This window comes from Sinocyclocheilus grahami, unplaced genomic scaffold, assembly GCF_001515645.1.
Source record: "Sinocyclocheilus grahami isolate Dianchi unplaced genomic scaffold, SAMN03320097.WGS_v1.1 scaffold1060.1, whole genome shotgun sequence".
Lineage (NCBI taxonomy): Eukaryota > Metazoa > Chordata > Actinopteri > Cypriniformes > Cyprinidae > Sinocyclocheilus > Sinocyclocheilus grahami.
Genome location: NW_015506239.1, coordinates 253,997 through 274,518, shown reverse-complemented (window position 1 = coordinate 274,518; position 20,522 = coordinate 253,997). Strand labels below are relative to the sequence as shown.

General features: G+C 37.7%; 1 protein-coding gene across 3 annotated transcripts; it reads right to left on the bottom strand.

The window, feature by feature from the left end:
• Positions 1 to 3,464: 3,464 nt before the first annotated feature.
• On the bottom strand, positions 3,465 to 19,603 carry smap2 (small ArfGAP2). 3 transcript variants are annotated; one of them, XM_016251609.1, is made up of 11 exons: positions 19,272 to 19,603; positions 18,827 to 19,068; positions 7,872 to 8,005; positions 7,696 to 7,781; positions 7,525 to 7,603; positions 7,367 to 7,426; positions 6,537 to 6,609; positions 6,337 to 6,458; positions 6,031 to 6,202; positions 5,645 to 5,943; positions 3,465 to 4,639 (listed from the first exon to the last, which is right to left on the bottom strand). In XM_016251609.1, the coding sequence occupies exons 2-11, from the start codon at positions 18,927 to 18,929 to the stop codon at positions 4,514 to 4,516; spliced, it is 1,254 nt and encodes a 417-aa protein (XP_016107095.1). In that variant the 5' UTR covers positions 18,930 to 19,068; positions 19,272 to 19,603; the 3' UTR covers positions 3,465 to 4,513. The 3 variants fall into 3 exon arrangements, with proteins under 3 accessions (XP_016107095.1, XP_016107096.1, XP_016107094.1); XM_016251610.1 differs by having other exon boundaries at positions 18,827 to 19,065; XM_016251608.1 differs by having other exon boundaries at positions 18,827 to 19,603.
• Between the last annotated feature and the right edge of the window lie 919 nt (positions 19,604 to 20,522).

Genomic DNA, 20,522 nt, shown 5'->3' with positions numbered 1-20,522 from the left:
AAGCACACGACATCGTTATAGCAAAGAGGAGAAATGGAAAAGAGATGGACAGAGATAACAGGCAGCTGAAGCTAAATGGCAGTAAAAGACTTCTACTCCAAAGTACAGTACCTCCTAAATTCGTATCAGGAAAAAGTGATTAAAAAGCCTACATTTGAAAGCTAAATGGACGACAAACTCCTACCTTCTTCTACTAATTGTGTGCCCTGCCCCCTAGTGGTTCTGGCAATTGGCAGCAACTATTGAATCTCACTGCTACAACAAAAACTACCTATACACTATACATGGACAAAAGTATTGGGACACCCCCTTCTTTAGAACAGAAAAAGGCACTTCCAAAACTGTGACAACAAAGATGGAAACATAATTTATGTATTTAAAAATGGTATTTCTATCTCTGCTGCAGCAGTTTTGGAAATGTTTAAAATGACTACCCATATGTACAAGTCATGGGTGATGAGTTTTTGGCTCAATGTCTGCGTTTAGGGCCTGTTTACACCTGGTCTTTTCACGATCGGATAGCTATCCGATCAGACAAAACGCATGAAGTGACCAGGTGTAAACAGTCCCTCAAATCACACCAGAGGGATTAGGACTTGGCTTTCTGCAGACCAGTCAAATTATTCCGCAATCATTTCTTTTTGAACCTTGCCTTACAGAGAGGCATTGTCATGTTAGAATAAAAAAAAAGGTCCTGTCCAAACTGTTGCTATAAAATTAGAAGCACACAGTTCACTAGAATGTTATTATATGCATTAACATTAGATTTGATTTTGAGATTTGTACTCATGGAAATTACTAAAGTAATCAAACCTGTTCATTAGAAGGGGCTGCCCCAGTACCTCTGTCCATAGACGAATCGGGTACATATTCTCCACACAGGCAGCTACAACAACCGTTGTTGAATCGCTGCGTCTACTAAAACACTTCATTCACTAATTAACATTGTAACATAAAAAGTTGAATGAGTATATGCAAATTGAAAATAAAATACATTTCAATGCATATAAAGCTGCACAACCCTCATTTGTAAAGAATTTCTACACCTCCCAAAGAGTTTTATTCCAAGTGTGTGGATGATTATTTTATTCATTGCATTTGTGCCACTAAAGAAAATGCAACAACGCTTAATTGCAGTCAGGATGTTTATTTCTTATTTCACATTCAAGCCTTTGTAATGCATTTCTGAAAAGGAACTTAAATACAAACTTTGCAAGTAGCCTAACCCACATACTGTATCTACACATTCACTGTGAGCCACAATGATGGGATCACTTCAGCATAACAGACACTTACATGACATTACATCCTCTCATGTGAGAGTTCACAGAGGAAGAATGTTCAAGACCTCCACAACGTAATGTGGGCAGATGATGTTTTAGCACCGTTTCACCAAAAGGAGAAATGAAAACCATTACACAGTTGTCGGAGTCTCTTCCTTGAGTCTGCAAGCGTGTGTAAAAAAAACAAGCCCTCCATATCCAAAAAGGAAACATTTGATGCATACTGAGAAAACATCAATAGAGGTTTTAACATTTATCTCTAGCTTAAAACAAAAGCATTTATTTTAGGTGTTGAATGAAATGTGCACTGTATACGTAGCAGTTGCATTTTGTAGAAGACCTCTAGAATGATTGCTTCTCTACAGATTATGTACCAATATTATAAATCAAATTTTAAACAAGACCCCATATTGCTTTACATAGAGCACTACAACATTCTTTAAATGGCCTGATCCAAATCACTCAAACCCAGACAGATACATTCAAGTGAAAGGTTGAAAGCAGATGAATCCAATCAGCAGCAATACTTTTCAGCCCACTGATACAGTATGACGTCAGTTTGAACGTCCAATGATTGCTGTTTTGGAATGTCTAGCATGCACACAAATTGAATGTTGTCTAATCAAACTTTCTCAATGAACAATTCATGCATACAAGCTGCTATTGTAAAGTGCCATTATAACAATAGTTTTAAATTAAAGATAAAACCTTGGACCATATTTAGAGGGTTATGTCTTATTATATCACAAACATGGTTCACGTGTGCCTAATTATGAGATAGGAATGGTCCCATTTAATCAGAATAAACAAACCAAACATACAAAACCTAAAAAATGCAGTGCAGATTAAAATTTAAATTTTTTGCACAATAAAAAACACATTCAGCAACAAATGATGTGATACAAACACCACCGTACATCACTGATGATCACTTATTGGCCAGTAGAGGGCAGTGATGTGCAAGACAGTGTCATTTCAGACCACATATTCACCAAGGTATAAAAAGCACAAAGTATAATAATAATAGCAAACAATTCTTCACATTCAGATCTACAGTAAAAAAAAAAAACAGCAACCAAATATTGTAGAATGTTGAGAAGCCTAGCGCAATGAACTCTTTTACAAAGCACGGTCATATACAGTCATTGAGGAAGAAAAAAAAAAACCGCTTCCTGGGTAGAACATTTTGAGTCTCTATGGGTATGACCTAAAAAATTAAACAAAAAAGCACAGACATGTTTAATGCATGTACAACTGCTTAACCCTGAAAAAAAAAAAAGTAGACAAACTAGTCTAAGATATACAAACACCACCGTACATCACTGATGATCACTTATTGGCCAGTAGAGGGCAGTGATGTGCAAGACAGTGTCATTTCAGACCACATATTCACCAAGGTATAAAAAGCACAAAGTATAATAATAATAGCAAACAATTCTTCACATTCAGATCTACAGTAAAAAAAAAAAAACAGCAACCAAATATTGTAGAATGTTGAGAAGCCTAGCGCAATGAACTCTTTTACAAAGCACGGTCATATACAGTCATTGAGGAAGAAAAAAAAAAACCGCTTCCTGGGTAGAACATTTTGAGTCTCTATGGGTATGACCTAAAAAATTAAACAAAAAAGCACAGACATGTTTAATGCATGTACAACTGCTTAACCCTGAAAAAAAAAAAAAGTAGACAAACTAGTCTAAGATAGATTTCTTAGCTTTGTTTAAACTGGTCTTGTTGGTATCCCAGCCAGGCTAGTTGCCGTAAGTGCCTAAAACCTGTCTGAAACCAGTAAACCAGACCAACAAACCATCTTAGGCTGTTTATCAGCAGTTTTAAAGGGGTCCTAGCTTCTTCTTTTCAAATGCTCTAGTTTAAAATAAGATCAAGAGTGAATCTCATCTCATTTGGTTACTTTAGAAGCAGACGTTAGGCTCAAACACACAGCACGCAATAAAACCCCAAGCTGACTGCTTTGAATGAACTTCACACAGTGGCCATGGCAAACTCTGCTCTCCGGGCAGCAGTCAGAGTGAAACATTCATTTGGTCTCGGTCCAAACTGCAGCCTCAGTGTCCTAAAATTTCGTTCTCTCCGCCAGCAGTGACCCTGCACTCAGTAATGAGGAGAAAAGCAGTGCACAATACAATCAATGGTGCCATTACACTCTTGAGGTCAAACCGCAATGCTCTGAAACGACAAACAGCAGCATGGATCCATCTAGAACGTATCGTTCCAAAGATCTGTGCCGACTGCTGAGCATTAATAAATCTTTGGCTGAATGTGAATGTCCTGCTATGAGATGGATGTGAGAACCCTCATCCTCCCAAGTCTTTATTTCTCCTGAGTTGAGAGCGAATGTGACAGAAAGCAAAGTCAAAGTGGCTTAGCTGTACCCTGTGCGTTAGAAAGACGACAATACAAGAGTATCATTGCAGAACCTGATAGCACAGACACAAAATGGATATTTTCCCGAGCAGTATCAAAGTTTAAGATCTTTACTAACTAAAATGGCTTCTAGCTGTTCATTTATGACCGCAAACATGCTTATGATGAGACAGAGACTGTTACATATATATATATATATATGATAAAAGTCTTTCAGAAATGAAACAAGCTTTGTTAACTGAAACTAAAGGTGCTGTCGCATTAGCGTAATTTTGTCGAAATGCTGTGGGCCAAAAAGGGTAATTGTATATTGTATGAAGTATGAAGCACAGCTCACACAAAAGTCACACCAAGCAGGTTTCTGTTGGTCAACGTGGCAAATTCACAAGCAAAATCTGAGAGGGGAAATCAATCGCCCTCACGCAAAACAATTCCAGATTCCTAACCAGATTTTACCTGTGAAAATTCGCCTAGAAACGGTAAATGTGACCGCATCTTAACACTGATCAAAGAGAGAACAGAAAACCAAATCAAGCGGATGTAGCAAAAACACATCATTTGGGAACATCAAAGCTGACATTCGGCTGAAGAGTGAATACACACTCTACCTTGCGAATGACACTTCTATTCTCTCTCTCTGAGTATGTTACTGTTTGAAGGCAAGCATGAGAATCTGGCTCTGAGAATGAGGGAGGTAGAGACTTTGCTTCGGTTGCGATAATCTAATAAACTCCCCAAAGTGTTTGTTCCTACAATCTGTTCCCCTTCTGCTGTCAGTCAGTCGTGGCGCCAACCGAGCCCAACCAATTCAGACACGCTGTCCCACTCTCTTTCTCTCTCTGACATCACTTCCACACGTGCGACCCGAGCATTGGATTTGAACCGGGAGCAGCCGCCCCATCCATGGGCTGCCCGTATCCCATCATGTTACTGGCACCGTAGAAATTCATTCCTGCCATGTGTTGAGTCATCTGTGAGAGAGACAACAGAAATGGTTATTACAGGCAATTAACAGAAAACAACAATGACACTGCCATTTGGTGATTTCATTTCGTTTTCCCTCATGTTGTTCCAAACCTGTGACTTTTTTTTAAGTGGAACACAAAAAGAGAAACCTTATACCAGTTGTTTTTGGCAATACAGAACAATTAATTGGGGACTGAAGCTTTCAAGGAAGCAAACTGTCACAGCCTCATGTTCCACAGGGAACTAGGAGACAAAGAAAAGAAGCATTCAAAGTTCAAAAAGAGTGCATCATAAATGCATCGTAAAATAGCATCTGCATCATCATCAGCCACACAACAGCTTAATTTGAGGAACAGATGAAATTGAAATGACTATTAACTGAAATGTTATGTTAACATTTATAAGAGTAAGAACAATAATGTTCAACAGTTTGGGGTTGATATCATTTTTTTTTTTACATTTTTGATAGAAGTCCCGTGCTCACCAAGGCTGCAATAATCATAATCATAAATACAGTAAAAAACAGTATTATTTTGTGGAATATTATTACAATTTAAAATTGCTGTGTATTTTAATATATTCAAAAAATATATATGAACATTTCATATTATCATCAATGTTGAAAAAGTTCTGCTTAATGTGTAAACTATCATTTTTGTCAGGAATATGAATAGAAAGTTGAAAAGAACAGCAACATTTTGTAACATTATAAATGTCTTTACTGTCAATTCAATGCATCCTTGCCAAATAACAGTATTATTTCTTTCAAAAGTTCAACTCACTTACTCAAGAAAGTAAGTCATACATGATTGGAACAACATGAGGGTGCGTAAATGATGATAGAATTTTAATTTGAAATTTGAAAATCTTTATGACGTGTGTTCTTGCAGTAACAAACTCAAAAATGGATTTGATTTAAACATACATGTTTTGGGCTATCACTGTGAACAAAGCATACAATATTTGCTGTTTCAAGTCAGCATGGTAATTGTGATTTCAGTGCTTGTTACCTGGCTGATGTTCCACTGCAGCTGTTGGGCCTGCTGTGCTCCATATGCCTGCTGAGGAACTGCTGCCATGCTTCCCATCATCCCGTTCTGCATTCCTATTACGCCCCCCTGCACCCCTGCCATGTACGGAGGCGCAGCTGCCCCTCTGGTGTGTGGCATGACACCTGCCTGTCCCACTATGTTCATCTGTGGAGCCATCATGGGCCCCATCATACCCTGCTGGGCACCCAGGGCCTGGTATTGGCCGTATCCTGCAGCAGGGACATAGCCCATCTGGGCTGCTCCCATGTACATGCCAGCTAAAACAGAAACAGATAAACATGCATAAACAGCACAAAGCGACAGAAACCATTTCAAATATGCCTTCACCCTGAAACTAATCTCACCATGAGCAGCCATGTTTGTTTGTGGTGCTTTACTGCCATACAGAGACAGGATTGAGTCCTTAGACATCTTTTTTCCGCTGTCCTCACTTTTGGAGGGGGGATCCAGAAACAGGCTGAGGTTTTCGGGCACTGATGCTGCTACACGTCCAGTGGGCATGGACCCTGAGCTAGGCTACAGTGGAGAGAAAAAAAACACTTAAACTACTTGATTGCATTACATGCATTAATCACTCAAAACATGGATCCATGAAAGTCAAAGGACAGTGAGAATGAAGTGAAAACTCTGGGTTGTAAGAAAATCTTTACCGTGCTCCTGGAGGAGTTTGAGCTGCTGACGGCAGCAGGCAGAGAGCTAAAGAGGTCGAGGGCAGGACTGAGTTCAGTGCTTGGTTTGCCATTGGACACAGTAGCTTGAGGAGCAGGGGTGTCTGAGAAAGAAAGTTTCAACATCAAGCATCCATATTGTGATTGTACTGATGTGTATGGTGTGTCTGTTAGCTTCTTACCTAGTCCTAGTAAGTCATTAACTGACTGTGACTGCTTTGGACTGTTTTTGAATTGTTGTGACTCATCTTTTTTCTAAAAGACAAACAAACATTAACATGTGTTAATGATGGAAACACCATTTTGTTATTTAAATGAGAGTCGTTCAGTCAAGGCGTCAATTTGAAGGTCAACTTGGAAGGCTCCTTTAGAAATTTCTAATGTGATTTTAAAATGAAAATGTTTTGTGATTGTGTTCAGTTTATGTATATGGGTATGCAGTATATCAGGGGTGGCGAACGTCGGTCCTGGAGAGCCGCAGCCCTGCAGAGTTTTGCTTCAACCCTAATCAAACACACCTGAACAAGCTAATCAAGGTCTGAAGGGTTACTAGAAAGGTACAGGCAGGTGAGTTGTAATTAGGGTTGGAGCTGTACTCTGCAGGGCTGCGGCTCTCCAGGACCGGAGTTCGCCACCGCTGCAGTATATGGTCAGAACGAAGCATTAAAGTATTATTAACCACAATTTTACTCGGAAATCAAAAACTGCTATTCTAAAAACCAAATAGGAATTACAGAATTCCTATTTGAGCTTGGCTCAAAAAATGATCTTCCTCGATTTATGTCTATAAACTAATGGCTCTAAAACAGGGGGCCAGGACTTCAATATATGACTACAAAGTATTTATTAATATTTAAAAAATTAAATTAAAATCTAAATTAGAAAGATTAAAAAAGCACATTAAATCAAGATGTAAAATTACATGTATTTCTTTATTACAATATTATTTATAATAATAAAAATAATACAATTTATTAAAAAAAATAACAATTTCACAAATGCAGAAACCCACCAGCTTCATCTTTTCAAAAACAACAGGAGCCTCTTTCGTCACTGCCTCACTCTTTTCTTTCTGACAATGTAAAGAAAATTTATTTTATTCTTTTACAAAATCAAAGTAAAAGATAAAATGACAATGACAATTTTTAATTCCAACATTTCAGGACTCACCCTGAAGGACTGGATGTCAATGCATTTATCCATGTATTTCTTCTTATCATATTTGTCACGGATAAAAATCTCAGCAGCTCTGTAAGGTGTAGCTTAAGGAAACCTTTAACATGAGGGGAGAAGAAGCTTAAACATTGCACACACATACTGTATATAAGCGCTAAAGGATACTGGTCTGTCTCTGGGCGCTGGAAGCACTTTGGTAAAAAGGCTTCGTATAGTCGCCGAGCTTTGGCATTCCCCATCTCCTGAACCGACTGAGCACAACACAAACACATGTAAATCAATCAGCCATATACACATAAATGTAGCCCTTTCTACTGGAAACCTTGATCCATAAAGCTTACCTGTATCTGTTCATGAGTCCACTGGTCCAGGTTTACAGATTTAACTCGTGATATGTGCACGCCAAGATTCCGATGGATTCCCGCACAGCGGATACAAATGAAGATTCCAAGATTCCAGGATGCCCATCTGGGACCTGATGGGCAAAGAAAACTACAGTTTATTCTACTTTTTTTTTTTTAAATGCTAGAAATAGCCTAATTAATACTGAAATGTCACTTTATACAGGAATTTAATTCAAAAGTATTTCATTACATATTTAAAAACTTTAATTTGATCAATCATTGTGGAAGAGCAATTACATTTCCCGGAATGCTCTCATTTATTCAAAAAGTTATTTTAAATTGTGATCACGTCACAAAATTTGACACTACCATTCATTTCCATGAAGATACACAATTGCAGATGGTGTCACATATCATTTAAAACTCAACAAAACCCTCTTCCTGTCATTACAATTCAACTTCCTGTGGGGTGTGGCCAATTCAATTCAAATGCCATTCTGTGAATTGAAAGCGAGCCAGTTCTCATAGTCAGAATTCAGCCCAACCCTGGCTGAAGCAATTTAATGAGTCAGTGAAGGAGAGAACGGACAGAAAAACACAGACAGACGGAAGCGAAAGATAGAGGGAGCCTGCTGAGGAGTGATATTTACATTCTCCTGCTTGGCATTAGAAGAGAAAATAAGGAGCTTCACGCACTGCAATGACTTATCCAGTTTGGGCAGTCATGTGGACTGTCACGCTGGCACAACGCTGATAACGCACACCCACCAGCCCCTGCAGCATCTGTAGTCCTTCCCACTGCTCTTAAATCACACCTGTATGAAGACGCACAGGCATGATAAAGCCCACAACTTTCAAGTCATCTGAATCAGAACCATGCCTCAAGCTGCATATATACGTGCTGTTATCACCATTTTATCTACTTTAAACACATTATGTAACCGTACTCTCCTGAGACATGAGCTAGCTTCAAAGACAACGCCTAAGACTGTCTCTGAGCACAAGTATTGAGCTTTCCTGCTGACGCAACATCAGTTTTGGCCAATAGGTGGCAGCACTACATTAAGTTGTTGTTCTGGCTGGTCTCCTGATGTGATGTCACAGAGGATTGTTGTGGCAACATTTCTGCTTAATTGCTTAGAGTTCTCTGGAACAAGCACACAGCATCCTGGGACGGTCATACCTGCTGTGCTTCTATTCATCTGAGTGGATCTCATTTGACACAAAATAGACAGTTTGCCTCTAACCTTGAGCAAGCATCAATATGGCACGCCCATGGGCCGTCCGCTGACACATCTCATGCGTATTGCATACAAAACTCAAAAGCACTTTTAAAAATAACAAGCTCCAATCAGTTTGTGAGGATTGTGCGGAAGAAGTAACTGGATTTGACAAAGTTTGCTTTGCATTCAATCTCTGAAAAAGAATCCGTTTAGTTTGAGTAGGAAAGGAAACAGAGCGATTCCGTTTGTTCAGCAATTCTATGGAATGGTTCTTTTAGTAGTTTTATTAGAAAAAAAACACTTTTAATCAGTAAGAATGAATTAAATTGATCAAAAGTGAGAATAAAAACTGTAATATTTTAATATTTAACATTTTAATATTCATTTTTCAAATTCTGTTCTTTTGAACTTCCGATTTATAAAAAATGTAATAAAAAAATCTTTTAAAATGTACCATAGTTTCCACAAAAATGTTAAGCAGCACAACAGCATATTAATGCACCAAATCAGCATATTACTGATTTCTGAACGATTGTGTTACAATGAAGATGTAGTAGCTTCTGAAAATTATATTTTGCCTTCACAGGAATAAATTACATTTAAAAAATATATTAAAATAGAAAATGGTTATTTTAAATTATATTAACAAATGTAATATGTTATAATATTAACAATAATGCGTTATAAAAATCGGTTACACTATCTTTTAAGGTGTCCTTGTTCCAGTGTAATTATACATTTAAGTACGGAGTAATATTAATTAACTACATGTACTTACTATATGGTTAGGGTTATGTATATGCATAATTAAATGTTATTATAATAGTAAGTACATGTAAAGTGTAACAAGGACACCTTAAAATAAAGTGTTACTTAAAAATCTAATATTTTTGAACAGTAAACAATATGATGGCATATTTTATTCATGAATATTTGTAAAATATTACTGGAAAAAAACAATGTATATTTTTTGTCTACACATTGTCATTATAATATAGTATGTATATAGTAAGTGACAAATGAAAACTCATGAGAGTCATTTGTTTAGGAATTGGACTATTGGTTGTGATGTATGGTTTTGATCCACTGAAAAGAACCTTATAAATAAATAAACTAAATATTCAGAACTGCATAATTAATTTTCTAAGTACTTCAAATAAATGAACTAACAAAAGCACATGTGGACTTCTGGTTGAGCCATACAACTAACATACATACGTTCATTTATTTATTGCACTATTCTATTATTGTGCTATTATCTGATGCTATTTCAGATTCACTCACCCCTAAACAGCACATAAAACAAATAAACTGTGGTTGGGTGCTTTAAATGTCGTTCAGACGGCCTCTTCCTGTCTAAGTGGGCGGAAGTGGACCAGTCTGTATTCTGGAAATCAATGAAGAGGCTATAGGCGAGACCATCTAACCTTGTTTGTTTGAACAGTTTCTTTGTACCAAAAAAGCTGGGAAAGCCAAAATCCAATCATGAAATCTGAGCTCTGATATTTATTCTGCTATACATGTGTTGATTTGGCTTTAAATGTAGCACCAGGGCTTGGGTTTACGTCCGCAGTATGCTCATGGTCACACTCACATCTGAGATTTGGCACAGGCTCTAATGTGAGATGGCCTTGTGCCAGAGGAAAGGGATATTCCCAACGGGACGCATGCTGGTTCGCTGCAGCTGCATAAAACACAATTTTCATGAGCGCTTGTGTGCTGTGGGCCTCTTTAGATTACCTATTCATCCTCCAGCTACAAATATCCCTCCTCTCTCTCATGGCTAAGGGGTAATCAGCTTGAGCGGTATTACTGGAGGACGTCAGCTCAAGCACAGTGAGAGAGAGAGAGAGAGAGAGAGAGAGAGAGAGAGAGAGTTTTCATGTGGGATGGAGGACGGACTGAAGAATATGTGTGGCTGTAATAAACAGTCATGTGGAGTCAGGCAGGTTTCAGGGTGAAGCAGACAGAGAGATTTGCACATGCAGATCACACTTATTAGCGTGTTAGAGAGAAGCATCAGTAAGAGCTTGAGAAAGGACACATGCCAAGCCACCTGTTTATTAGTGGTACTTGCTAAGCCAAACATCACCATGCTTGTACTTACAGTTTGGGATTTGAACCCAGTGGGAAAATCATTCTGCAGTGTTAGCCTAATTTTAATAGACATGATACCTTGAATAGGCAGCTTATAGATGAGATATGAGTTGTTTTATTTCTATGTGATTATGATTTTTGACCTGGTAGATGACGAAACAAGAGCAAAACATCCCATTGACTTACACTATAGAGGAGAGCTTGAGTCTTCCCCAGATCAACCTAAAGCAGCAAGGGAAATTACTTTAGGGCTAAACATTAAGGATGGCTCTTACACTCTAAGAGAGTTGTGTACACATACATGTGCCTTTAGTTTGATTTATTTATTTTGGTAGGCACTATATTACAGAGAAATGAGCATCACAGCTCAATATCTCAATATTCCTTAACTGACCACCACCAGAATTTTGTGTTTTATTAAACCTTGTCAGTAGCTGGCTAACACAGACAAGACTGTATCCCCATATATTTTCTAAAAATACAATATTTTTTGTTGATAAATACAGTATAAGTATATAAATAAATATATTAAAAAACTAATTGTTATCTATTTTATTATATTTATATTTACATGTAATTTATTCCTGTGATGAATTTTCACCAGGCATTACTCCAGTCTTCAGTGTCACACGATCCTTCCGAAATCATTCTAACAGGCTGATTTGCTGCTCAAGAAATTTTATTATTATTTTTATTTTCATCAATGTTGAAAAGCTGTGCAGATTTAAAAAAGTATTACACTTACATAAAGTATTCTTTGACAAATACAACTTTCAAAAGAAATTTTTTTGTAACAATGTAAACGTCTTTTTTTTTTTTTTTTTTCTTGTCCTCTAAATTTTGAATGGTACTGCATAGTGTACAATGTTGCTAAAATTGTATGTAGGCAGATAAAATCTGAGCTACTGGCAGAGACAGTTTTTAATATGGAGCCCTGCATTTCCTTGACACACTCCAGACAACTGTTGATCTACAAGAAGTAGTGAACACCTTCCCCTCCAGCTTAACTGGAGTCTTTTTTACAGTGTCTGTGTGGAAATTTACAGGGCCGCAAAGCTGTCGTAATGTTGCTGTTAAAGTGACATTAACATGCTGTGATCTACAATGTGTTCCTCTGACAGACAGCACTCTAGTCTGCCAAAAGAGGGATGCAAGAAAAGATGCATGAAAGCGCTCCTGAACCAAACAAGAAGAAAGAAGACCAACAGAAACATGGACTTTGGTTGGTCCTGCTGTGAGAGGTTGTGTACCAAACAAACATGGGGCCTAACACACAGATAGTGTACACTCTCGTTAATACATAGAAACTAGACAAACCTGTTCAGGATGCATTAAGTCACATGAATCAACACGTCACACGTCTCAATACAAGAATCTGAGAAGCTCTAAATGGATCTGTACTAAGAAAAGCATTATGGGGGAATCACAGACCGGGCTGTGAACTAAAGACCCAGTTTCTCCAAATGGGTTGAGGGATTCTTGGCCTGTCAGGCTGCCAGTTTTTCTGGGAACTACAGGGCTTCGCCTATTGCAAAATAACCAGCGGACATGAACTGACTCTGGCACCCTCAGAGCAGATGGACTTCTTTTTTTTTTACTCAGGATGAAAATTCATAAAGACAGGCCTTGTTCTTAATTATGTAGACATGAACTCTCTGTCTGTGAGCGGCAGTATTAGGACTGCAGTCTGACTCTCATGCTAATCTCTAAAGCTGACACGATGGTTGTAGCTCTGTTATGATGTTTCTTATTAATGGAGGACATCTACAACACCTAGCAGTAAAGATGCAACATTACTAACACCAATCTTTAAACTAAGTATTAATTCACACAGCCATGTTGTAAGTGTGCCAAAGCAGTACCCACACAGGTCAGACCCTGGGAATGTGCAGACTACAGGCACTAAAGTTCACATTTCCAGACATTCTATTTAAATGAGGGCTGCCAAAGGCAATGTGTTAGCTTGTCAAATGCATGGTGAATGTGAACTGCAAACATTATTGTGGTCCGGAATAACAGCCTGATGCAGATTCTAAAGAATCCCTTAACCAATAATGTATATATTCATCCTAATTTCCTTTATTCATCCTAATTTTGTGATATTGGTACTAAATAACAAAATAAAGTCTCAAAAAAGGTTTTCAAAATGACTTTAGAACAATTTTCTCTATGTCAGCTTAATTACTTTACCGCACAACCCTGTATTTCTCAGTCTTGGTGTGGAAGGACAAACGCTGACATTTATGATTCGGATGGCAATCACACACACACACACACACACACACACACACACACGAAATGTAAACATTATCATTAAAACAGATATTTTTATTATTTATTCCATTTAAATATTTCTTTTTATTATTATTTTTACTTTGTTTATTTCTATGCAAGATAATGTATTAAATTAAAACTACATGAATATAAAAAATGTGATAAATCATATTAAAGGAATAGTTCAATTCCATTAATATGACTTTTAGTGCTAAAGGGATACCCAAAAATGAAAATCACCCTCATCATTTACTCACCCTCATGTTGTTCCAAACCTGTATAAGTTTCTGTCTTATGTTGAACACAAAAAAATACATTTTGAAGAACCAAACAGTTCTTCTGAGTACAGTAAATGATGACAACATTTTCATTTTTGGGTATCCCTTTAACACTAAAAGTTCATTGAGTATTTACTTCAATGCCTTAACATCTTAAAATATTTTCAAATTAAACACTTTAGATCAGTTGTTCATATTTAACCGTTTATTTTGCCTCTTTACCAATGTTCCTGATCTGTAGAGAGTACAGTGAAGAGAAGAGCATCACGTGGCAACCATGTGAATAAAAGCCTTTAATGCATTCCTTATTTGTGCATCAGCTTCTAGAAATAACAACTGTGTAACTCAAAACAAAACGTTACAAAGGGAGAGTGATGCTTCCAGCACATGATGCAGCTCACACAGGATCAGCATCTGATATAGCCTCTTAAAAATGATCAGAAACCTCAAAGAAGGGTCTTTGTAAATACATTCAACTGGTATCCTTGCTCTTGTTTATTAGACACCATTACAACCATTTTCTCATTCGCAGACAACATCTAGTTTGTTCAGTTCTTGAATTTAGAGTTATGAGTTGCTGAGTGCATCACAGTAGAGAACAGAAGTTTTTGCAAAACTCCGAAAACGTACCTATACATTCAATTCACTGCAGTTTCCAACTAAAATGACCACTAGTGCCAGTAAATCACTAATAACTTTTACTATTACAACAAATTGTAATTACGGGGCCGATTATTTTGTGTGGTTTCTTGACCAATAAAACACTTTTAGTGTACAATTTGTAAACCAATACATTATGACATTTGCATTACATAACCAACTCCATTTGAATGGCTCTTCTGATGAAGTAAAATTGCTTGGTGGCTCACCTAGTACAGCACTGCACTTGTGGTGCTGAACACTCAAAAACACAAGCCACAATAAAAAAAAAAGTCAAACACTTATAGAAGCAAGCTGAAACAACATGTTGAATATTTTTTTTATCTCAAGTTTGCTTTGATTAACGCTTGGTTATGTTGGTAGGGTTTAATATAGGTGCTATGCATTTTGTTATTCTTAAATGCAAAATAACATTCTAGTGACATTTGACATCTAGTGACGCTGAACATTTTATTTTGAAAGCGTAGCACAATGCACAAGCAGAAACAAACCATTTTGTAGAAATATTGCAAAAGGCACATTTTTCCAATGAGCCTGTGTTGGAACAGAAGTACATTGGCTCCTCAGTGAGAGGCTGAGAGGGTCTATAAGAGACAGCCATCGTGTCCTCCAACATCACATCCTCAATCCACTCCAGCCTCCACGGAGATATCTCCATGACAACCACAGAACAAGAGAATGCAAATGAGCCTCATACCAAGGTGTTCTGGGAGAAAAGGTCACACGTAAAACCACTTCCGCTCTCTGACTTCCATTTCATTCAGCTGTTTAAACACAGACTGTCCCCCACATACAATCAAACTGCCACTAAACAATGAAATAAAGGAACTGAAAGGACCACACACAATGAGAAACAGATAAGTGTAAACGATGACAGACATGAAGATAAGAAATAGCCCTTTAATGGGAGATACACACAGTTCCTGCTGTTCCAGCAGCACAATGAATCGATCGCTAAAAAGACGGCATCAGTTGAACTCCAGAGATTATTATAGCTACTTGTATTACCTCCATGATTGCAGCTCAACTTTAAATTACAGACTACTGAAAGTGAGCTTCAGCCAAAACAGGAAGAAACGGGTACCTAGTTACCACCACAAAATGTTGCTAGCGTAACAAGCTTAAAGGAAGCCATCAAAGGAAATCTATACTGTACTAAAACTCAGTTACTTCCTACCACAACAACACAATATCTAGGCCTATTTCTGAGTGTGCTTACAATCGTTTACCATGGACAAAAAATGCTTTTGAAATATAAATGTTCATGCAATTGTCATGACCAGTGAGAAATATTCATGGTCAGTAAAGTTTCTCAATTTATCCATCACTGGCAGGTGTGGCATAAAAGTTAATTTTGTGCCCTGCAGTCAAAACACATGGCAGGGCAGTACCAACACAATACTCTGTCTATCACATGACACTCTTCAACAATAAGAACAATCTTCCCTATTATGCACAACTCTTGTTTGCTATGGAAACTGTGTAGCCTGTAAAGAGAAACACAGGATTATTTCCACACCTAAAACTCTTCAGTCTTCAAGTTGTTAATTAGATCTTTGAACCACCTGCCCTATTCAGATGTGTGAAGGCATAGTATCACTACAGCAAAGTGCTATACAGAGAAGCAGTAATGGGTTCAAAAAGCACAAAATGTCAAAGTCAAACGCCAGTTAACCATTAAACACAATTTCCGCCACAATTTAAACACAAAATACAGCTTGCTTGTTTTTTCTGTGTGAGCAAAGTCCACATTTGTACATGTGAAAACGACTCGTCGCATTGATAATCTAACCTGTTAGCCTTGCTTGACCACTGCAAGCTACTGTTTACAAGACTGGCTTGATTCTGACATGGAGTTGTAACTGAATTTCACTGCTTGTAGGATCAGTTCCTTTTTTTTTTCAAAGCGAGGAAATGGTGTGGCTGTACTACACATGTTTCTTCCCTCCCAGGGCAACAACGTTTACACATATTTGGGCTTTAGAGAGCATGAAAAAGGGAACAAACATGTTACACAACCAAGTGGAACATTCAAAGCAAGTAGTGGAGCATTCAAATAGGACAGAGTGCAACTGGAATACGGTTAAGAGAGGACATGAGAAGTTTTGGGTGTCCTCAAGCTCAGTACAGGGCAGTACAAGACAGGGAGGGCTGGGAACAGATTACATCTGACCAATAGCAGCCGGCCTCTCAGAATAAGGAGAAGGGCAGAACTGTGTCCCTTAAGGGCTGGAGGTCAAACAGGGAAGTCTGCCAACATAGTGTTTGACAAGCAAAATCACAGAAGCAGCATAGTTTGGCCAGCGCAACTGTGTATGTGTGTACTGTGCTTTGTGCAATGTTGTACAACACAAGTTAATGTGATATTTAACCACAACAGCAGTATCTTCAGTGCAATCTCAAACTGAAAACAACATGTTATTTCAACTCTTTATCCCATGGCCAAATCAATACAGTGGTTATTTAGAAAAATAAACAAGCAAATAAATAAATAAATAAATCCTGTCTATAAGCATTAAAGGGGTCATATGATGCTGCCAAAAATAACATTATTTGGTGTAATGAAATGTGTTTATGCGGTTTAAGGTAAAAAAAAACACATTATTTTCCACATACTGTACATTATTGTTTCTGCTCTATGCCCCGCCTTTCTGAAACGCGTCGATTTTTACAAAGCTCATCGGTCTGAAAAGCGAGGTGTGTTGTGATTGGCCAGCTATCCAGTGCGTTGTGATTGGCCGAATACCTCAAGCGTGTGACGAAAATGTTACGTCCCTTACCATATTGTGATGCCTGCGGCAACCACATGTGACGACCCCGGGCTGGACTACGCTTCGTCCACAGTGAAAGCCGATCCGGCGATCCACAGCGCGAAGTTGAAGTATTTCCTCAGCGACCAGCACGGATCAACTCTAGGCATGACGAAGCGATATCGTCCTCTTTTGGAAGGCCAAACAAAGTAGTTTTGCTTTCACAACGAATCACACAGCGCCTTCACGACATGGCTGCAGCGGCAACAACAATACTACAGCAAGAATAAAAGTTACGCCTTCTTTCTTTGAGTGAACATTTGAGCGGCGTTATGCAAATCTTCCCACATAGTGATGTAGATATGTGGGGGCGTGTTAGAACGAGCCGTTTTAGGTAGGTGTGGCTGACTCTTAACTTTTATAAAGAATATCTCTTTGGATTTGAGACTTTAGGCTTTGCAACTTTACAGATCTTCTTTATGCACCAAGAGCTTGTAACACTCCAAAGAGAAAGGAAAAATTTAAATCGCATCACATGACCTCTTTAAGAACTGTCAAAAAGAAAAAAAGAAGTTGTGCTGATGCAAGAATTAGTTGCAAAAGCAGCTGTATTGCACAAGGCCTACTACTTTCACTAGTGTTTTCGATTGCTTAAAATTATACCTTGTAGCTGACAAAATGGTAGATGTAGCTGGATAAATGATAGATCTGCTTTGTTGTTTTTTTATGCATGTGAAAAACAACAGGATGTTTTCTGCTGTCTCTTTAGTAGACAGGAGATTTAATAAAGGATAACTGTATTTTTGTATTGTAACGTGTTGTTTATGCACCTGCAACACACCTGCTCAAATAGTATGTGCGTGCGCAGATAAATCACACCAGACAAATGGTGATTCGTTAACGTGAATCGGTTCTTTCAAACAGTTCTTTTCAAAGAACTAGTATGAAAATGATTCAGCTAATTAATGTTTGGACTTTGTCATCACGTGGGCCTTTTTATGCTATAAAACATTTTAATAAGGCCATCAAGACATATTCCTGGTTATGATTTTTAATTAAGTTGTGTTAATAAAGGTGTTTATTATTTCATGTGTCCCATTTCAGTACAAGCCAACCAGCTTATAAAAAACAAAGTCTTTTTAGAACGTAAATAATTGGCATTTACGTTACACAACATTAAAATCACTGGGATGGCAAGAAAAGTTTTGTAAAATGCTATTTTTAATCCAACTAGTTTCATATGCTTGTTGATAAAAACAATCAAGTCGTACTCATGGTTAACTTACTGTCACTTTTGGAGCATATCTCTCTCATTAGCCTACTATTGGACATGTCAAGAGACAGTTTAGAGACAGATTCGGGGTTGTGCTTCATTAAGCCTAAAGCAGATCGTAGAAACCACTGACACCAACCGTCTCTACAATAAACTGGCTTACAAGCCTTTCGGGAAACGTGCAAACCTAGACCGGTTCAACCGATTCATCTACAAGATCCGATTCTTAAAGAACGATTCGTTCACGAATCGGACATCATCACACCAAACCAACTGATGTCAAACACACAGGGCCTAACCCAGACCTCTCATACACAAACACTGACCATAAACTCAGTTTCTAAAAATGTATTTTTTATTTGTTCAATGCAAATATACTGTGAAATATGAATCTTACCTTTGGCGTGACAATCAGCGCAAAACTTGTTTTCCTCTAAGGCGAGAAGAGATGTGAGAACAGCCTGATAGCGGTCAATGTCTTTCACTGATTTACCCGACATCTTCAGAAATCAGTGTCTCGCTGATATACCTGCTCAGTAATAAATAGTCCAACGCCGCTGAGGAGATGTTCAGCTGTTTGTCCGTTAATGAAACACACCGGGAAGCGGATCGCTGACTGTCACAACCAACCGGCTGCTGCTGCAGATGAAGAGAAAAACACACTACTGAACTGCTGGCTTCCGCTAATCTTACCAGGAAGAGGAAAAGGCATTGAACCCCTGCTCATATCAAAACAACACCATATTCCTCGCTGTACATTCGCTGGTCCTTGACACCCAACTTTCCACCCGCAGTATCAGAGACACATATCGAGCACACTTGAGTAACGTTATTACTCTCACTTAGTCACAGCACTGCCTCTGTTGTGCCTGCTTCCGGTCGCCAGACATGTGCTGTTTAAAACATTCAGTGTCTAAAAGATCGCACAACTAAATCCAGCATCTGATAGACAATTGCGGTCGTGATGTTCGCTGTTCAATGATGTGAATTACAACCTCTTTCTTTGTGTAATTTCTAGAATATGGGGAAATTGCGCCACCCTGCGGGGGAAAACGACACTGCGGACATCTGTGTAACATTCATTCATGTTCGTGTTGTCACGCAGGCAAGACGTTTTAAGAAGAATTTCTTAGTAGCTGACTAAAGGTTTTGAGTCAAAAGTGAAATTACTCGAATACTTTTTTCCCCTTTCAGTGGTTCTGTATTGCTTTCACACACTAAGCTATTTTTTTTTTAAACTTTGTCCGAATTATGCAGTATGTAGATTTTAACAAAAAGGTTGAAAATGTGTTCCCAGTGTATTTTTATTATTATTATGTTTCATGTGTTAAAATGTATTAATTACAAAGATTGTGACAATGATTGTGTTCAATGCTTTTTTAGTGTTTAGTTTAAAAGCCCATTATAGTATATTTAAGGGCAGATCCCACTGTCCACAGCTCATTCCATATTAGCGTTGTTATCGTTTACAAAAACTACAGCTTGTTAATTGAAATAAAACTGAAATAAAATACAGTAGAAATATTAAATTAGATAAGATTAGAAATGCTGCTATGGCGACTAATGAGAAGTCTAATTGGAAGTTAAAATGAAAATAAAAATTCACGAACATTACGTCGAAATGTTTAAAACAAACATAATCTAAAAAATGACAAAAACATACAACAAAATTGCTAATATTTAAACTAACATTAAAATAAATTAATAAAAACAATTAACATTAAAAACTAACCCTAATTTAAAATATTAATAAATACTATGTTAGTATATTAGTAATACTAAAATAACACACACAATGTCAAAATGTCATGCGTTTGACCTGTAATATAAACATACTGTATATTTATTTTAGATTTCTTTTTAAATAAATCCACCCCGAGAAATATTTGCTAGTAAAAAAGTGTGACAAATCTGGCCTGTAATGTTTACAACTGACAAAATATTGGACATTTTATTGTCATTAGACTTGACCAGTGGACCACTGCTAGTATGCCAGTTGGGAACTGACTTTACACATCAATTAACTATCACAAAACTAAATAAAGTATTTTAAAAAATCACCTTGAGTTCAGCTGGTCATATGCATATGTGAT

Excerpts from the sequence above, each read along its gene's own strand:
- smap2 (XM_016251608.1), bottom strand. The coding sequence starts at position 18,929 with ATGTCGGGTAAATCAGTGAAAGACATTGACCGCTATCAGGCTGTTCTC. Across the intron at positions 8,006-18,826 it reads CGCTGATTGTCACGCCAAAG|GTCCCAGATGGGCATCCTGG; the intron begins GTAAGATTCATA and ends TTTGCCCATCAG. Across the intron at positions 5,944-6,030 it reads AACAAACATGGCTGCTCATG|CTGGCATGTACATGGGAGCA; the intron begins GTGAGATTAGTT and ends TTTCTGTTTTAG.